Source organism: Vitis riparia, chromosome 10 (genome assembly GCF_004353265.1).
Source record: "Vitis riparia cultivar Riparia Gloire de Montpellier isolate 1030 chromosome 10, EGFV_Vit.rip_1.0, whole genome shotgun sequence".
Taxonomy (NCBI): domain Eukaryota; kingdom Viridiplantae; phylum Streptophyta; class Magnoliopsida; order Vitales; family Vitaceae; genus Vitis; species Vitis riparia.
In genome coordinates, this window is record NC_048440.1 from 15,814,768 (window position 1) to 15,831,633 (window position 16,866).

Here is a 16,866-nt window from a genome sequence, read left to right on the forward strand (position 1 = left end):
GTACATATGTAGTACTGAATTGTGAACATAATATTTTAAAATGTTTTTATTTAATTTGCAATTAATTAGATTGGCTTTTTGAATTTAAAATTATTTTTTAAAATTAAAAATTTATTAAAGAATTTATATTATTAAATATGTTTTACTTAATTTATAATTTATTTACTTAAATTCAAGAAATATAGTTATGTGTATAGGAGAATGATAAAGTCATGACTTATAATTTATCAGTTTTGAATTTTTTTGAATGGTTAAATCTTTTTTTTTTTTTTAGTTCCAATTTATTTTTAAAATTTGTTAAATGCATTAATAAATTCAATACAAAGTCTTACTTAATTTGAAATTCATTTTTATAAAGAGAAAATTTATAAAAATATAATTATGTGCAGAAAAAAAAATTTATTATAAACCAATTTTTATCCATAAAAACTATAAACTTAAAAATAGATTGTTATAAATGGTATTAGAGTTGATCTCTCTTATATGAGCTTTTGTTTGTTCGTCTCACAAAAAAAACCTATTTATTTGACCTCATAATCTTATGTGACTAACAATTTAACGAAGAACACAGAGAAAAAATGAGTCCTAGATGTACTTATTAAATAAAAACCTATGAATTTGCATAATAATTACTATATGACATTCTTAGCTAAAAAAAGTGTTTATGATATTTCTTGTTTTTTTTTTTTTTTTTTTTTACATGTAAGATTAGATGAATGATAATAAGAATAGTCTCTAACAAAGATATAATGAATGTAGATCTTTATTAATACTTCTTATTTACAAATGGAGTTAACCAACATGTGACATCTATGGTTTGGAATGCATAACAAGAAGGCTGAATAATATACTGTTTGATAAGCAATTTGAAAGTACTTTTTCTTTGTATTTGGAATTAAAATGGATCACTTTTGCCTCAAAATGAAGTAACAACTTCCAACAATAAGTAGAGCACTGACAAAATACTAGCTACCAAAGAAAAATTCTCACCATGACTGAATTAATACAAGGCAAGGTAGAGACATTTTATAGATCTTGGGAAGATGTAAAGGAAGATCCACTCCGTGCTGTACGTGATGAATGAGTGAGGGGCTCAATTTCACTTGAGCTCTGTAATTGTGTCTGATCATGCTGGCCTCTGAGGGCTTCAAACCCAAATTCATCACCATAAATACGAGGATTCAGAGGGTATTCCTGAACGACAGTTTGACCTTTGAGCATGCTCACCACTGCAGACATGGTAGGTCTAAGTGCGGGAGATGCATTGGTGCATAGTAGGGCAACTTTAATCATCCTTATGGCCTCTTCCTTTTTGAACTGAGTCCCCAAGTTTGGATCCACTAGCTCCATTAAATTTCCCTTCTGTTGTAAAACAAAGGCCTGAAGGAAGCAAAAGAGAAGGTTGGAAATGTTTAGAAAAACAAATAAAATCGTATCAACCTCCATTCAGACAATCATGAGAGATTAAATAATAGTTCACAATCTAGGAAATGGCCAAGACACAAGGAAATGACCAATGCGAAAGGGGAGAAAATGAAGCAAAATGGAAAATGGAAGTGGTATTGATGCTGTCATTATGTTATGTCTATCCGCCTAACATTTGTTACACTACTACTAGGTTGATTACTTCTACTCTCTCTCTCTCTCTCTCTCTCTCTCTCTCTCTCTCTCTCTCTCTCTCTCTCTCTCTCTCTCTCTCTCTCTCTCTCTCGCTCTCCATCTCTCTCCTTCTCTCCCTCCCTCTCCACAATGGAAGCAGGTTGACCAAGTTAAACAGACAAGTTTCAGAAAAAGTGATCTGGTTTCAAACTATTATCTTGATTTAACACATGCAAAAAACAAGAAAAAAAGCTGACTTACCCGATCTAGAAGACAAACGTAATCCTCATTTGGTCTATATTTCATGTTGTTCTTCCCCGCAACAAGTTCCAAAGCAACAACCCCAAAACTGTATACATCAGCTTTATAGGTTAAATAACCCCATAATGCATACTCTGGTGCCATGTATCCTCTGCACAATAACCCCAAAACATCACTGGTATTTTAGGTAAACAAGTGCAAATTATATTTCTTGCATTAGTAATTTGTACACATCAATGCAATTAAAAAGGGTGCCAGAATCAGGCAGTAACTCCATTTGCTAAAAATGATTGTTAAAATGTAAGCAATCTTATTGATGCAAGTGCTAATAACATCTGAACTTCAAGAACCCATGAAGTGTCCAGATTGACCTATTAGTTAAACAAACTCGCTACCACAATATACCATCACTTGTAGCAACTTCTTGAATTTGACTATCAGAGTATAAATAACTACCATAGATGATAACTGATGGCAGTATTCCTTTTAACTAGTTCTCAAATAAGCCTGAATATTGATTTATCATCAAACAACAACCTCTATGCAAGTAGGGATTCAATGCTGATGTAGTTTCTGAAATACATAGATTTATACCAAAATACTGATACCACAAGAGTTTTATCCATATCAATATCCATATTAAAATTAGTTTATGTGCTGGGATGTTAACCACTGACTGTTCAAGTATAAATCAGGGCAGAAATGGAGAAATTTTGATAAACTATTTTCTATATCTCATGACAGTGATTTAAAGAAATGAAAATTGATAAGAAAAATGTGTAACCCCTTCTTTCTACTTTAGTTTAATAGGAATATTATTGAAAGATTGCAACTATGTTAAAATTGTCATGAATTGAAAAGGAAGGGAGGAGAAATTTACATGGTTCCAGCAACTCTGGTGCTAATATGGGTGTTCTCTTCTTCATCAAGTTTCGCCAGACCAAAATCAGAGATCTTAGGATTAAGATTCTTATCCAGTAGTATGTTATTTGCTTTTATGTCTCTATGAACAATTTTCAGTGTTGATCCTTCATGCAGGAAAGCCAAACCTCTTGCTATGCCAACACAAATCCTCTGCCTCGTGGACCAGTCCAAATTTAATCGGTATTCCACTTGACCTATAATTAACAGAAGTTGCCCAAACAATAGAGTTCATCAAACTTGTTAAGGACTGAATGTCAATATTTGATGACCAATCTTTTTAAATGGCATAACAAACACAATGAAATATAAAAGTATTAACCTTACCAAATAAAGCCCGAGCGAGACTATTGTTCTCCATGTATTCATATACCAATATCAGTTGATTTCCTTCAACACAACATCCATATAATCTTACAAGATTTGGGTGTTGTAAAGCAGAAATCATTCCAATTTCATTCACAAATTCACGACTTCCTTGCTTTGACTTGGTGGAAAGTTGCTTCACTGCAATTATGGTACCATCTAATAATGTACCCTATATAGAAATGTTGTGAGTATACCTTAAAGTATTGGACTAGCTCCAAATCTCATGGATCAAAAATTTAAGACTTAAAAATTAAAAATTAATAAAAGAACTAATTCTATGGAGTACCTTGTAGACAAATCCAAAACCTCCTTCTCCAATCTTGTTTGCAGCATCAAAGCTATTTGTAGCAGCTTTAATTTGTCTCAAGGTAAATGAACCAGTTTGCAGATCTAATCCTCTCAACTCTGTCCAAGGAAAAAGGTTAGATTGTTGAATTATATCTTAGTGCTACTTAATTAGTTAGAATACATTCGAAATAATAAGATCAAAGTAAATGCAACTGGAAAACAGTAGTGCTCAATTTTATTGCCAAGAAGTTATATGTAATAAAATAGAGAACCCATGGAACTTCTCAAGGCCCACTCCAACCTAAGCCGCTTATATGGTTCCCTTGGAATCTAACTGAGCATAACATCATGCCCATCTTGATTCCCCTGAGAGCTGTATATATAGATGGACCAAATATTATCAAACATCCGGTATATGCAGAACGGTGAGACTCTTGGAGATTCATATACAGGGGACATTCTAAAAAACCATAGAATTGTACATAAAAGGTGGGAAACTATAGAACTCTAGAACAAGGAATGGTAAACAGCATAAAACATTCTGGGGAAGGTTCTAGGTAAAGTATTCTAAAGTGCTTCAAGATGCCTATACATAGGTAAAGGGCCCCATTTAGAAAAAGCACCTCCAAGAACTTGCATTCAGAGGTTCCAAGCATGGTAAGGCTTTCATTATGCAGTAACACTTTCATTCTTTTTAGAGTGTGTTGTGTGCTCTTTGTGGACAGCTCCACATTTCTCATTGAAGGTTAACTTAGCATCACAAGGCTGTTTGCCAAGGGAAAACCAAGGCATTAACAATTAAGTGAAGTGATAAGCCCCAAAAAATGTTTCTTGTAATGTGTCCATTTTCTTCTTACCACTTAAAATAAAACACTTGTAGCTCAATTTCATCATGATGTTTGGATTCATTTGAAATAATTAGTCTTTCTACTGAGTTTTCTGCTTATATGGTCAATTTCTTTCTGAGATATCTGCAACATCTTAATAGCTATCTAATAATCATTCTCTTGAGAGCCAACTTTATTTCTGCTTAACATATTATTTTTTATTTAGGTCATGGCCAGTGTGAGTCTATCGGCTACTTATAATTATATTCAAGTTGCCACAAATTCTTCCTATATCCTGCAATAGTTGGGAAATATACTTATTTATCATCCTTCTCACACAGTCACACCAAAGCTTGTGTCATAGATTTACATTACCTTGTTCTCTTGATGTTCTCTGTCCAAAGTAGCATTTCCAGCAAATAAGGCCCAAAATTGTGAAAATGAAAACCAATACTGAAACTAGAACTGCAATGAGTATCTTCTTTTTGCCATTAGAAGGAGGCTTGAAATCTATCAAAAACAATAACAACAACCACAGTGTTAGCTTGAATGCTATGATTAGCACATAATTCCATTCAATTGATGTTTTCTATAATAAGATTTTCTTTAGAATTGCAGATATCAGGGAGAAAATTGGTTAGAAAAATAAAATAAAATAGAGGAATTGAGCTGGTTTTCATGAAGTTGTTAAATAACTGTCTGAGGTTACAAAACTATTGATCTCATAATTTAACAGAATAACTTTATAGTTATTTGTCATAGCAGAACAAGTTGGGCAACAAAAAGGCACATCCAACTTAACTATGAAAGAGAAAGACTACGAAATTTCACTAGGAATGAATAAGGCCTAAACTCACCAGATTCCACAGAAATAGCTGATATGAGAGGACCATAGATTCCTCTCCTTGGTATAGCTGTTGTTCCCTTGCCAGCCCAATGAAAGCGGATCTCTAAAGTTTTATTCTTCACAACTGCTTTAAATTCTTTTACAACTACCTTATCAACCCCTTGTGCTGCTTGTACAATATTAAAATCCTCCAATTCCAACTTTCCCTGCAATTAACTAATTAAATCAACTAACCTTCTATAACAAACCAAGCACCAATCTAATTTTTTCTATTATGAGTACCTGAATATAAACATTAAAAATCCGTCTGCCAAGGCTATGAAAGGATTTATTGCCTCTGATAATTATCTCTGCAAAGTGAATTTTTACTGTATAGTTCCCATCCGCTAAGCAGCGCCCATAGTAAGTAAAAGACAGAGGAGAAAGTCGTGCTCTGGTGTACAACTCAGAGTGGTCCATTCCAAGTACGGATACATTTTGTGCTATGTAATCATTTATGGTTCTGTTATGATCCCAGAAGTGTCCAGTGCTACTAAATCCCCAATAATCAGTCATAGGATGAAATTTTGCTGAGCCTCCTTCATATTGATCCCCTTCATAAACAACATTTCCAATCGTAGATTTCTCTCCACCACAATTTATATGCAATGAATAACGATCTTAAGAAAACAGAAAAGTTATAGACAATGATCAGTTATATTAAACATAAATAAATATATAAATATATAAATAAATAAAACTAAATTTTATGTAATTTCATTTCAATACCAAAGATAAGTCCCAATCATCTCGAATAATATAACTAAGAAATTCACCTCACATTTTATGTACTCACCTTTTTGACAAGGATAGTTTTTCAGGCACCCACCAAGTTCTCTGAATTAATGTAGCATTGGTCCAAAAAAGAAAGAAAAGAAAAGAATCAATGTTGTGCAAGAAAAAAAAAAAAACAAATTGCTTCCCTTCACACTCAAATTATAAAGTAATAAGCTTACAAGTTCCCCTCCTCAGAAAAGCTTCTGAACAAGTTCCTAATGAAACAAAAAAGAAGATAATTTAATATAGACAGTGAATGAAAGAAATACTGTGCATAAAGCTTGACAAGGTTTAGTTTACTAAGAAATAGTTCTTACAAGCTATCTCGACAAGAGGGTGGTGCAGATTGCTCAGAGAAGTTATTGTAAGAAAGATCTATTTCACTGCAAAAACACAAATGACTCTTTAAACACAATATAACTCCATGAAAGCTAATATACAAAACACTTTGAAAGAATTGTGTAAGTTATAAGTGCTAAAGAAGATTGTATGTGGAATTTAATCTAATTTGCAACTAATAGCTAACAAGTAGTTAGGAGTTTTTCTAATGAGAACATTTCTTTCTCCCATTGCAGATAGAGGGATGCAAATAGCAAGAATAGAATCAGCAATCAAGCTCCAAAGAGGTCAGAGATGAATGCGTTCGTAGGGGAGAGTTCATGTGTATGTTTGTGTACAACCTTACCTATGTATGGTTGGGTAGATAAAAAGAAAGGTAATAGATAACAGAAGATGGACATCAAATCTCAAGCAAAATTAACTCAAGATGCTGGATGAAAAACATACGTGCGGCTCTGCCTTCCCTTGATTCCATCTGGAATATTTCCATTAAGTCGGTTGCCTGTCAGACACCTAATCGGCACGCAAAAATGGTTTATTGTTAGAGCTTTCCAATGTAACAGAACGTGGGGAGCACAAAATAATAATGAATGTAGATGTAGAAAGACCTATTAAAGAAAATGAATGTAGATGTAGAAAGAACTATTAAATAATAATGCACTGACAGGGAATTAAACCTAGTTATGAACCATGGCAGGGTACTACTATTTTACCACTAGACCACTAATGCAACTTTTGTTATTATCTCAAAATGTTCTGCAGGAGAAGATGGAGAAAAAATTAAAATTGTAATTGAAATTGTCACGAGGGTAATCCACACAAGTATTGAAAGCCCTTGCCCCAAGTGATGCAGTCTCCTAATGCACCAGACTTGTGGCCACCTCCATGATCCATATAGCTGGGGGCAAGCGAGTATACCTGCTACTCATAACCAGACAAATGTATGACCCTGGAACAATTATAAGAGTGAACTAATAGTGTATAGTTTTAACCCCTCTATCAATTTTTATGATAGACACAATATAGATAGGGAAGACTTCTATGCATTACAATTACACATGTCCTAAGTTTCTGTTTCTTACATGACCTCCATGTTTGTTAGGCCATCAAGATTTGGAATCTCTCCGTTCAACTTGTTGAAGCTGAGATCTCTGTGAGAAAACAACAGTACAAATGTCATAATAAAGCACTAAAATAGAAGTTCATCCAAATGATGGCTTAATTGAATTTGGTGCAATATAAATCTCAAGAGATAAAAGGTCATTAGTCTGAAGATACAGGGGTAAAGAAAAGAGGCATAACTCATTGATAGACATAGAATTACCAACCCCTAGATCAGCCATTTATCCCATTTCTTAATAATAAAGTCAGGGTGTGTATATTATCATTTGAGGGCCAATTTTTAATCTCACAAAAGTATTTTGGCACAGAAAAACCACCCAACAAATTCAATAAGTGGGAGGGATGAATTACAAGAGGAAAGGATCCCTTCACAAAAGGGAAAGAGAAAAAAAAGCTTTCAACTAAGGAGTCAAAAGATAAAAATATAGTTTAGACCCAAATGAGCTAGTAATTTCCATCAACATACAGTCTCCTCATATAGCTTTGGCCCATATTGTAAAATATTTGTCTTTCCTACTTTTTCTACCTTCATATGGAAAAATAAAAATGTAGAAAAAGAAAAAAAAAAGGCGCAATTTGCCTTAATGGTTAAAGGTCAAGGGTAAAGGGAAGGAACAAGAAGAGGAAGCCCCTTACATGGTAGCCCACAATATAGGTTCTTACTGTAAAAAGCTAACGATACTTGACATAATCCACTACTCCAACTATTTAGGGACAACAAATTTGCCATAAAAGAAAAAGAAAAAGGAAAAGAAATGCATGGTAGAGTTACAAAAATCTCAATGCTGTCATCTCTGCTATATATGGGGGGATTGGTCCTGAGATATTACAGCCCCTCAACATCCTGCAACATAAACTAAGTCCATGTAAGTAGTAGTGCTAGAGAGTGTGAATAACTTTGCTTTAGAGCATTTTTTTAATCATAAATACCACTTACAACTTGTACATTCTTTTCATGCTTCTTAGGGGTGGAAAAGTGGAACCCTCTCCATTTAAGTCACTAATTCTTCTGCATAGAATCCCATCAAGAAAAAAATGGCAAAATGCTACTCTTGTCAGTAATATTTTATTAGTTTGAGAATTAATTATTATTGAAATTAAGCAAATTAAGAGATATGAACTAAGAAGGCTTAACTCACAGTTCAATTAAATTACTCAAGATTGAAATATTAGAAGGTATGGGCCCTTCCAAACCACTAGCTTGGATCTCTCTGATAATCAGGTAAATCAAATGAACATGTAGTGCACCCGAAAACTTTTAAAATGAAGAGACTGTAAAATACTTAAACCAAAAAGAAACTTACAATTGCTCAAGTTGCTTCCAACTTTGAATGAAACTGGGTATTTTTCCAGTGAAATTGTTGCTACTAATCCTACTGCATTTGGCCCAAAATAGGTGTGAACATTACTAGAATTAATTTTTTTAACATCACATATGCAAAAAAGCCTTAAAAATACACAAGCACAAAGATTTACGAGAACATACAGCTCTTTCAAATTAGTTAGGTGAGCAAGCGCTTGAGGCAATGGTCCAGTGAGATTGTTAGAATTAAGAATGCTACAGTCACCAAAAGAAGATCGAGTCCATGTAAGATTAATATGAATTTTAGAGATTATTAAAACCATCAAATTCAATAAACAAATGTTCTAAAATTGAAACAATGGAAAAAAAAATAGAAAATGAAAGACTAACAGCTTCTGCAAGTCGACCAGTTTGCCAAGCTCAGGGGGAACAGTTCCAGAAAACTGGTTGGCATCAAGACCCCTGAAAATTCAATTAGTCAAGATTAAAGCAGGAGCAAACCAAAAAGGCTATAAATATTTAAGGGGGTGTGAGAGAGTGGGAAGCAAGTATTTGGTGGGTCAGAACATACAAATTTTTAAGGGTGGTAATATTCCCCAAGAAGTTTGGGATTCGTCCTGATAATCGGTTCATAGAAATGGACCTGCATGGAGTCATCTTTATCAATCCTTGAAAGAATATTTATCTGCTAGATTGAGCATGAAATGTGAGTATCTTACAGAGTTTCTAACTTTGTAGTTTCCCATTCAGGGGGTATGTTACCACTGAGATAGTTCCTAGTCAAATGACTTCAAACAAGAGAAAAAGATTGTTAGACCAATGAAAGCTGGGAATACAAATTTCAGGTTTGAAAAATATACATGTGTGTGAAAGCACTTTTTACATTGTTTTGAGGTAGGATAGTTTCGCTAGGGCAGGTGGAAGCACACCAGCAAGATCCTGCCCTTTGAGAGATCTGTTTGAATACAGACATGAGAAAGGAGAGGAGCTTTTAATAACCAGTTATTCATGCTTAAGCCACGTTATAGAAAGCATATAAGAGAGTCATCTCTATTCAAATAAATACACAGTAAAAATAATCAAAATTCCGAATGCTTACAGACTTGCAGTAAATTAACCAAAATCATGTACCTTGGAAACACCTAACTAACATGATTAGAGCCACACTTAAGAGTAAGATTACTGTGCAGACCTTGAAAACCATTCAAGCACCCCCATGTAAAACGTTGGTATTCCTCATAGTCAGGAATAGCGGACTTGCTTCTTACTCCTTTGTTTATACATTACTGTTTACAGACTCTATAGTCTAGAGAGTGATAACTCTGTAAGTGGAAGCGCTCACACTCAATAAATATAGTTTTTCTATCTAACTCTTTAACTCGTCTATCTAAATAAATAACTCTTTAACTCCGTTCGTGCCTCTTCCCAAGAGTCACTCACTTCCCTTTACAGTTCAATTAAATTAACTCTTTAACTCCATTCGGGCCTCTTCCCAAGAGTTCTTCTGTCACTGAAACCTTTTAAAGGAAGTTATAGTTTCAACTCTATCCAATAACTTTGGCTTCCATGCTTGTCTTGAAAGCTGATGCTTCTCCCTTTTAAAACCAAAATGAAGCCAATCTTGCACTGTCCCAGAAGATACAACCTTTGAGCCTCCAAGACCACAAAACTTCATCTTGGAAAAAGAACATATATCCTTTGGGTTCATCAACTAATGCATACAGTCAAAACTCAGAAGACAAGACCAAAACCTCCATATGAGCAGTCGGTGATTTAAAAAGATCAATGGAAAAAGTACAATAACTTGGGGGGTGTGGTACTTTTCTAAATTTTCCTCTGTCAACTCTGCAAATTTGGGAGAACATGTGGGAACCAATATGGATGCCAAAATCTCAAAGGAAGTGATGTACTGGCAATACTACCTAACTACTGAAGTTGTTGCCTGGATATGGGGTGGGATAGGGAGAGCTATATCTTCAAATAATTTAATGTAGAAGAGGGTGATTTTATTTTAACGCAGTGCCAGCAGTGGAGATCCTCCAAAATTTAAAAACAGAGTCTCAACCAGCTGCATATTTTATAGAGAGGAGAATCGATGGAATAAGTTAATGTTGGAAATGAGTTTGAAAAAAAAAATAATAATTGAGCAACTTGGGGCTTAATTAAAAGTGTGACCCACACTCTGAAAATGTTGGGACCATGCACCAACGCGTTCTCCTCCGCGAGGAGTATAACGTGGTATATTTATTTGTTCAAATCCATTAAGTATTGAATGAGAAAATTGACTCCAAAGTCACCCACTTGAAATGGTATATTTGAGGAAACTTGGTATAAACTTACCATAAACACTTTGTCCCACATAGGAAGTGTGAGGGGAATGTGAAGAGTTTATATATTGAATTTTTGCACTATGGGAAGGGCCCCAAGGGGCACCCCAAGTTTGTAAAGGGGGGAGGACCTACATGGGTGTAGGCTTGTGGGTTAAACCCACCCGCCCCGACCCGTGGGCTTGGGCTATATATAATTTTTAGACAAAAATCATTTAAGTTTCTAGGTCGGGTTAGACCCAACCCGTTTTGTAACTGGGTTATCAGTTGGCTTTTCATAATTAAGATTCATTGTATACCTATTCCGAATAGGTTCATGACTATTCCAAACAGGTACGTGTCTATTCCAAATAGGTTTATACCTATTCTAAACAGACACCAGGAAGACTATAAATAGACTTTCTACCCCGGCATTAAAATCGATTTTTTCGAATATTTCTCTCTCTCTTCTTTGCATCCTTTGTCAGTTCGAGTACAAAACACAAGTTGTGTTCGTGGTGTTCTACAGATTGAAGTGCTACTTCTGTAGAATTGAAAATCCGTTCTATCTTGGGAGACATTTATTCACTACCTTGAGCACCAGAGAGGGAATAAAGTTGTCTTAAAGAAATAGTGTTGTCACTGGGCTCGAATTCATAGAATTAAAGTAAGTTCTGTAATTTCATTTATTTTATGTTTATGGTTAAACCCACACGCGCGCCCGCCCGCCCCGACCCGTGGGCTTGGGCTATATATAATTTTTGGGCAAAAATCATTTAAGTTTCTGGGTCGGGTTAGACCCAACCCGTTTTGTAACTGGGTTATCAGTTGGCTTTTCATAATTAAGATTCATTGTATACCTATTCCGAACAGGTTCATGACTATTCCAAACAGGTACGTGTCTATTTCGAATAGGTTTATACCTATTCTAAACAGACACCAGGAAGACTATAAATAGACTTTCTACCCCGGCATTAAAATCGATTTTTTCGAATATTTCTCTCTCTCTTCTTTGCATCCTTTGTCAGTTTGAGTACAAAACACAAGTTGTGTTCGTGGTGTTCTATAGATTGAAGTGCTGCTTCTGTAGAACTGAAAATCCGTTCTATCTTAGGAGACATTTATTCACTACCTTGAGCACCAGAGAGGGAATAAAGTTGTCTTAAAGAAACAGTGTTGTCACTGGGCTCGGATTCATAGAATTAAAGTAAGTTCTGTAATTTCATTTATTTTATGTTTACTTAAAGTATAAACTGTAAAAAGATTTTACTGCCTACAGTTAAGTGACAAATTTCAATGGTCATTTATGCAAAGAATGAGAAAATGTGAAGATACAACATTAGCAATCCCCGAGTCTCCAGCATCTTAACATGGCACACTTTCTCCCACCGAGGGAGGGTATATTTCTTCCTTTTTTCCCCAACCCAGATGGCGGTAGACTCTACTGATTTTTCTTGAAGCTCTGCTCAATCTTGGTAGGAATTTAAACATGAAAAGGGAAAAATTGGGAATGTTGCAGGGGTTGATTAGACTAGGGATTTCTGCCTGAAAAAGCATACTCTTTTCCCATGCAGTAATAACTTTTTACACCACAGGGTTCCAAAACTCCACAGACGTAGGATTACCATCTAAGTGATGGCGTAGGTAAGTGGCCAACTGCTATTGATATAATACAATCCAAATTTTAAGCTAAAATAATGGTGTATCATGCACAAAGTTCAAATGGAATACATGCAGCCCATCCCTCCCCATGACAAACCATTTATGCACTCTCAGCTTGGGAACAATTTGAATAAGATCATCTGGCTCTCTGGTGAAATGAAAGGGGAACGAAGTTTTGCCTTGGTTACGAATGACCTTTGTCACACCAAACACAACTTCAAGTGCTCCGCTAAAAAATATTTCAAATTGCAGGACAAAGAGAGGAGTAGCACCTAGTATAGGACTGGAAAATACCAATAAAAAAATATCTTCTTCTACTTATCTCATTTTCTCTATGCAGTCATTACTCATTAGCAGATTCCAGAACTGCCTATACTGCAAGAAATGAATTCAATTGATGCTGTCTACTTCAAAGTGAGGTGTGATTTATTGGTTAACCTAAGGCCAATTCAGGTGTTATACTAGTTTTCTACCCAAAAACAAGTGAAAGTCCAATCTAGAGATATGAACTCCTTAAATAGTTTCACTAGGTTCCCCTATATTTTGGTGGGATATAAAGTTTTGATTGCCATTTCCATTTTATACATTTTTTGAAAATTTTGATCTCAAATGTGATAAGCATACTTGCAACTGTGCCTCCATGTATCAATGGCTTGCCAAGCAATTACTTTAGAGACTTATTGTTCAAAACCTAGAGAGGTAAAATAGAAATTAGTCATAGTTAATTTCTATCTTTTATGGATACGTTCTTATACATATCAAAACCTCCAACCCCCACCCCCACACATGCACAACTAAGTTCTCCCAAAAAAGGTGATCGTCATACTTAGAAACATAGTCCTAATTGACCATAAAGAATATGCATCACTTGTCAACTTTACCATACCATTTCATTTAGGTTGGGCATCACAATCCTGAGATGCTTCTTGTTTCCATTTGCTTTCTAGGATCAAGAGATCAAGATATGATCTAGAATTAAATATGCCAATCAGCATTTATGCATGTTCTTGCTCTGTCCTGTTCTTTTCTCTGGAAGAAGAGGCTTCTTTATGGACCTTGAGCAAATTACCTATTTGAGTAATTGCAAAACTTATAAGGGAGCCATGTCTTGAGCCCCCCTTAACTTCTAGAACACATCCTACCACTTGTCATTCATTAAGTTCATTAGTTGTGGGACATTCCAAGTGGGTATGGCAGTGGATGTCCATAGTGTGTTGGTGATTTATGGTGCTCCCACATAGGTTGTGGTGGTGTTGCGGCCGCAGCCACATGACCCATTTTATCACCTATAGTCCTTCGAAGTTTGTTCATTATTGCTGATATATTCGAAGTTGTAGGGGTGAGTGAAGTTCCACTTTTTTCAAAGCAGCAGGTGAATAGGAATTGGAAAGGGACTTAGGCATGAGGCAAGAGAATCAGCCTAGGCAGTGCTGAGCCCTACGCAAAGGTCTATGCAAGAGGCTGAGGCAGAGGCCTTGTTAGAAAGTATCTCAATTTTTTGTTTGTGGTCAGTCTTAATTTCTCTATAATTCCTTGTGACAGAGGACATTATAGAGGAGAGTTCGTATTTTAATATTTCCTCATGTAAATAGGTGTTCCTTTTGTATAAGGTTTTAGGGATATTTCTGGATGAATATTCCAATGCAGTTTGACCGTTCAGCTTCATATATAAGTTTGAACAAGTGAGGAAAAGGATACCTTTTAATAGCAATAAGGAAAGGAAACATACATGCTATCAACATGGCATTCACCATTAGGGAAGGAGCAATTGCAGGTGATTGTATTGTTATAGAATGGATTTGATCTCGAGCCTAGCGTGTTCCAGTTGGAGTTCCCATCACAAGGGTTTAGTTCAAATTTCCAATCCTTCTTGCCCAATTGTTCAGCTATTTCTTTCAGAACTCCCTCTGCAAACATCAAAACTCATTATGGATCAAGCTAGATGGATGCAAATTGAACATAACTTCACATATAGGCTTTCTTTCAAAAATCCATAAGGAAAAAGTTGCAGCCCGCCCAAGCCTCAAAAACTTCATTTCTGAAAACAAGGCTATCATGCATGTCCTTTGCATAACTGAATTTCTTAATAGAGGTAAGCCCATGTCAGAAATGACTCAACTGAGATCAAGAAATAGCATGCTGCCATTTACAACTACTGAATTCCAATTTGGGTGCAAATAAAATGGAGGGACTCTTACTTTCTTCATCAGGAAGATGTCCAGCTAGTGCTTCAACACTTGTTGAGCCAAAGCATGTATGTAGAAGCAAGATGAGCAGGGGAATATGAACAACTGTGGCCATCTCTCTCCTTGAATTTGCTAGATCTCAGTTTGCAAAGGTTTGATTATGAACTCATTCAATAGGCAGTGGGTACTGCTATATTGCTGACTGGCCATACCCCATATGGATTGATTGATGTACCCATGCGTTTCTGACAAATACAGCTTTTGTGGGGCCCACGATCGATATTTTCGTCCCCTGTTTTTGACCACTTGTTTCTGGTAGGTACACTACTATAATTTTCTAACTCCTGCCTTTAAAGGACGCGTTGAAATTTTATTAATAAAAAAACAAGGTCTTTTTCTATTTGCGATCTCGAAATTCGATTCATCTTTGCTACGTCCAGCAGATAGTCAAATCGACTGCCATCCTGTTCGTTCACATGGCTTAGTGAATGGAGGGTCTATCGTTATCTTCACGATAATAATTGGGGTCATTTTCCTCGTAAGTCATAGTGGAAAAACAGTGACTGGTAAGAAACATCTTAATGCTAATCGTCCAAATTATGATGGTGTTTTCTGAAATTTGTTTTTAAAAATTATTTTTAAAAATAAGCTTTATAAAATATAATTAAATGAACTTATATTTTTTTTAAAATAAAATTAATAAAAATAATTTCTACTTATTTTTAAAAAGTTGTTTTCTATTTCTTGTTTTTAAAATATGTTTTCTAAAAACAACATCAAACAGCATTAAAATTTTCTTAAAATAGTTTTGTTTGTTTTTAACTAGCCTGATCACACAGGCTCAATAATCTAATTTGTACTTTTATTTCCCATTCGCCTCTTTGTCTTGGGTCTACATGATGTAAGGAGCTCCCACTCTACTCGGCTTTGTCTAAATTTCAAGGTTGCAGTATGATATTCAAAATTGTCTGCCTGGGAAAAGTGAGCAATTTCCGGGAATAACAATCAGATTAGATGTCATACAGACCCAAATTAGCTTCTTCATCACATTATTCTTTTGCCAGGAAATGATTACTATTACAACAATGAAATAAAATTAATTTTTTCAAAAAACATCTTTTAATTATTTTTTATCATTTTCACTTATTTTTTAATGATTGTTTTAAGAAATAATTATACAAATATATAGAATAATTAAAAATAAAATATCGGATATAAAAGTTAATTTTAAAATATATTTAAAAATATTAAAAATAAGTTAAAAACATTTTAGATTTTTAAATAGACTTTTATTTTATAAAAATAAGAAAATAAATTTTTAAAAACTATTTTTTAGAATTGTTTTCCAAAAACAATTATTAAAAGATTCAAGTTTGAGTTGTTTCTTCTATAATTGAATTTAGACCGATTTTATATATGTACATCACTGATACTCAAAGGGTCTCCAACGGGCCGGGCCGGATGGAGGGCTACCTAGCGGGCCGGCTGGGCGGGCTTGGGTAAAAATTAAAATAGTTTTCAATTTTGAAGGGAAGAGGATTCGAACCCCTTGCCTTATGAATCCATAAGGGAGCTAGCCACCAACTGAGCTAGCCCTCTTTTGTGTAAGTATTTTGCATTAGTTATATATATATTAGAAATATTGTATGATTTTTGAAAAAAAAAAATAAAAGTGAACTGGCTGTTCAATGGTCATGTGACCGTTGAACATGACCGTTGAACATGCCTGCCACTCATAATTCAATATTATGACCGTTGAACGGTCTTGAAATTAAAAAAAAAAAAAATTAAATCATAATATTTAAATCCCTATAAATATTAAATACCCTCAATTTTTTTTCTATTCTCTCAACTCTTAAGCTCTCTCCCATTCCACAATATTTCCGATTATTGCATTTTGTCTCAAATTATTCAATATTATTGGTGGTAAAAAACAAGCATTGGTGGTTCAAAAAGTTCAAATTTGAAGAAATTTCTGCTTCGGTTCTCCAATTTAGTAACATATTTCACCTTTACTTTT

General features: G+C 34.8%; 1 protein-coding gene across 3 annotated transcripts; it reads right to left on the reverse strand.

The window, feature by feature from the left end:
• Positions 1-747: 747 nt before the first annotated feature.
• On the reverse strand, positions 748-14,983 carry LOC117923319 (probable LRR receptor-like serine/threonine-protein kinase At1g07650). 3 transcript variants are annotated; one of them, XM_034841572.1, is made up of 24 exons: positions 14,859-14,983; positions 14,390-14,567; positions 9,576-9,647; positions 9,412-9,480; positions 9,264-9,335; positions 9,083-9,154; positions 8,876-8,947; positions 8,694-8,765; positions 8,529-8,600; positions 8,327-8,398; positions 8,162-8,233; positions 7,350-7,418; positions 6,715-6,780; positions 6,246-6,311; positions 6,108-6,143; positions 5,948-5,988; positions 5,395-5,771; positions 5,123-5,318; positions 4,641-4,775; positions 3,437-3,555; positions 3,109-3,319; positions 2,741-2,978; positions 1,861-2,011; positions 748-1,380 (listed from the first exon to the last, which is right to left on the reverse strand). In XM_034841572.1, exons 1-24 carry the CDS (start codon positions 14,959-14,961, stop codon positions 1,027-1,029), a joined length of 2,985 nt encoding a protein of 994 aa, XP_034697463.1. In that variant the 5' UTR covers positions 14,962-14,983; the 3' UTR covers positions 748-1,026. The 3 variants fall into 3 exon arrangements, with proteins under 3 accessions (XP_034697463.1, XP_034697462.1, XP_034697464.1); XM_034841571.1 differs by having other exon boundaries at positions 1,861-2,035; XM_034841573.1 differs by lacking the exon at positions 8,529-8,600 and having other exon boundaries at positions 1,861-2,035.
• Between the last annotated feature and the right edge of the window lie 1,883 nt (positions 14,984-16,866).

Bases quoted from the DNA above. Each gene is read 5' to 3' on its own strand.
- LOC117923319 (XM_034841571.1), bottom strand. From the start codon at position 14,961: ATGGCCACAGTTGTTCATATTCCCCTGCTCATCTTGCTTCTACATACA. The intron at 14,568-14,858 runs GTAAGAGTCCCT...TGATGTTTGCAG, and splicing joins ACATCTTCCTGATGAAGAAA to AGGGAGTTCTGAAAGAAATA. The intron at 3,320-3,436 runs GTACTCCATAGA...ATTTCTATATAG, and splicing joins GTTTTGGATTTGTCTACAAG to GGTACATTATTAGATGGTAC.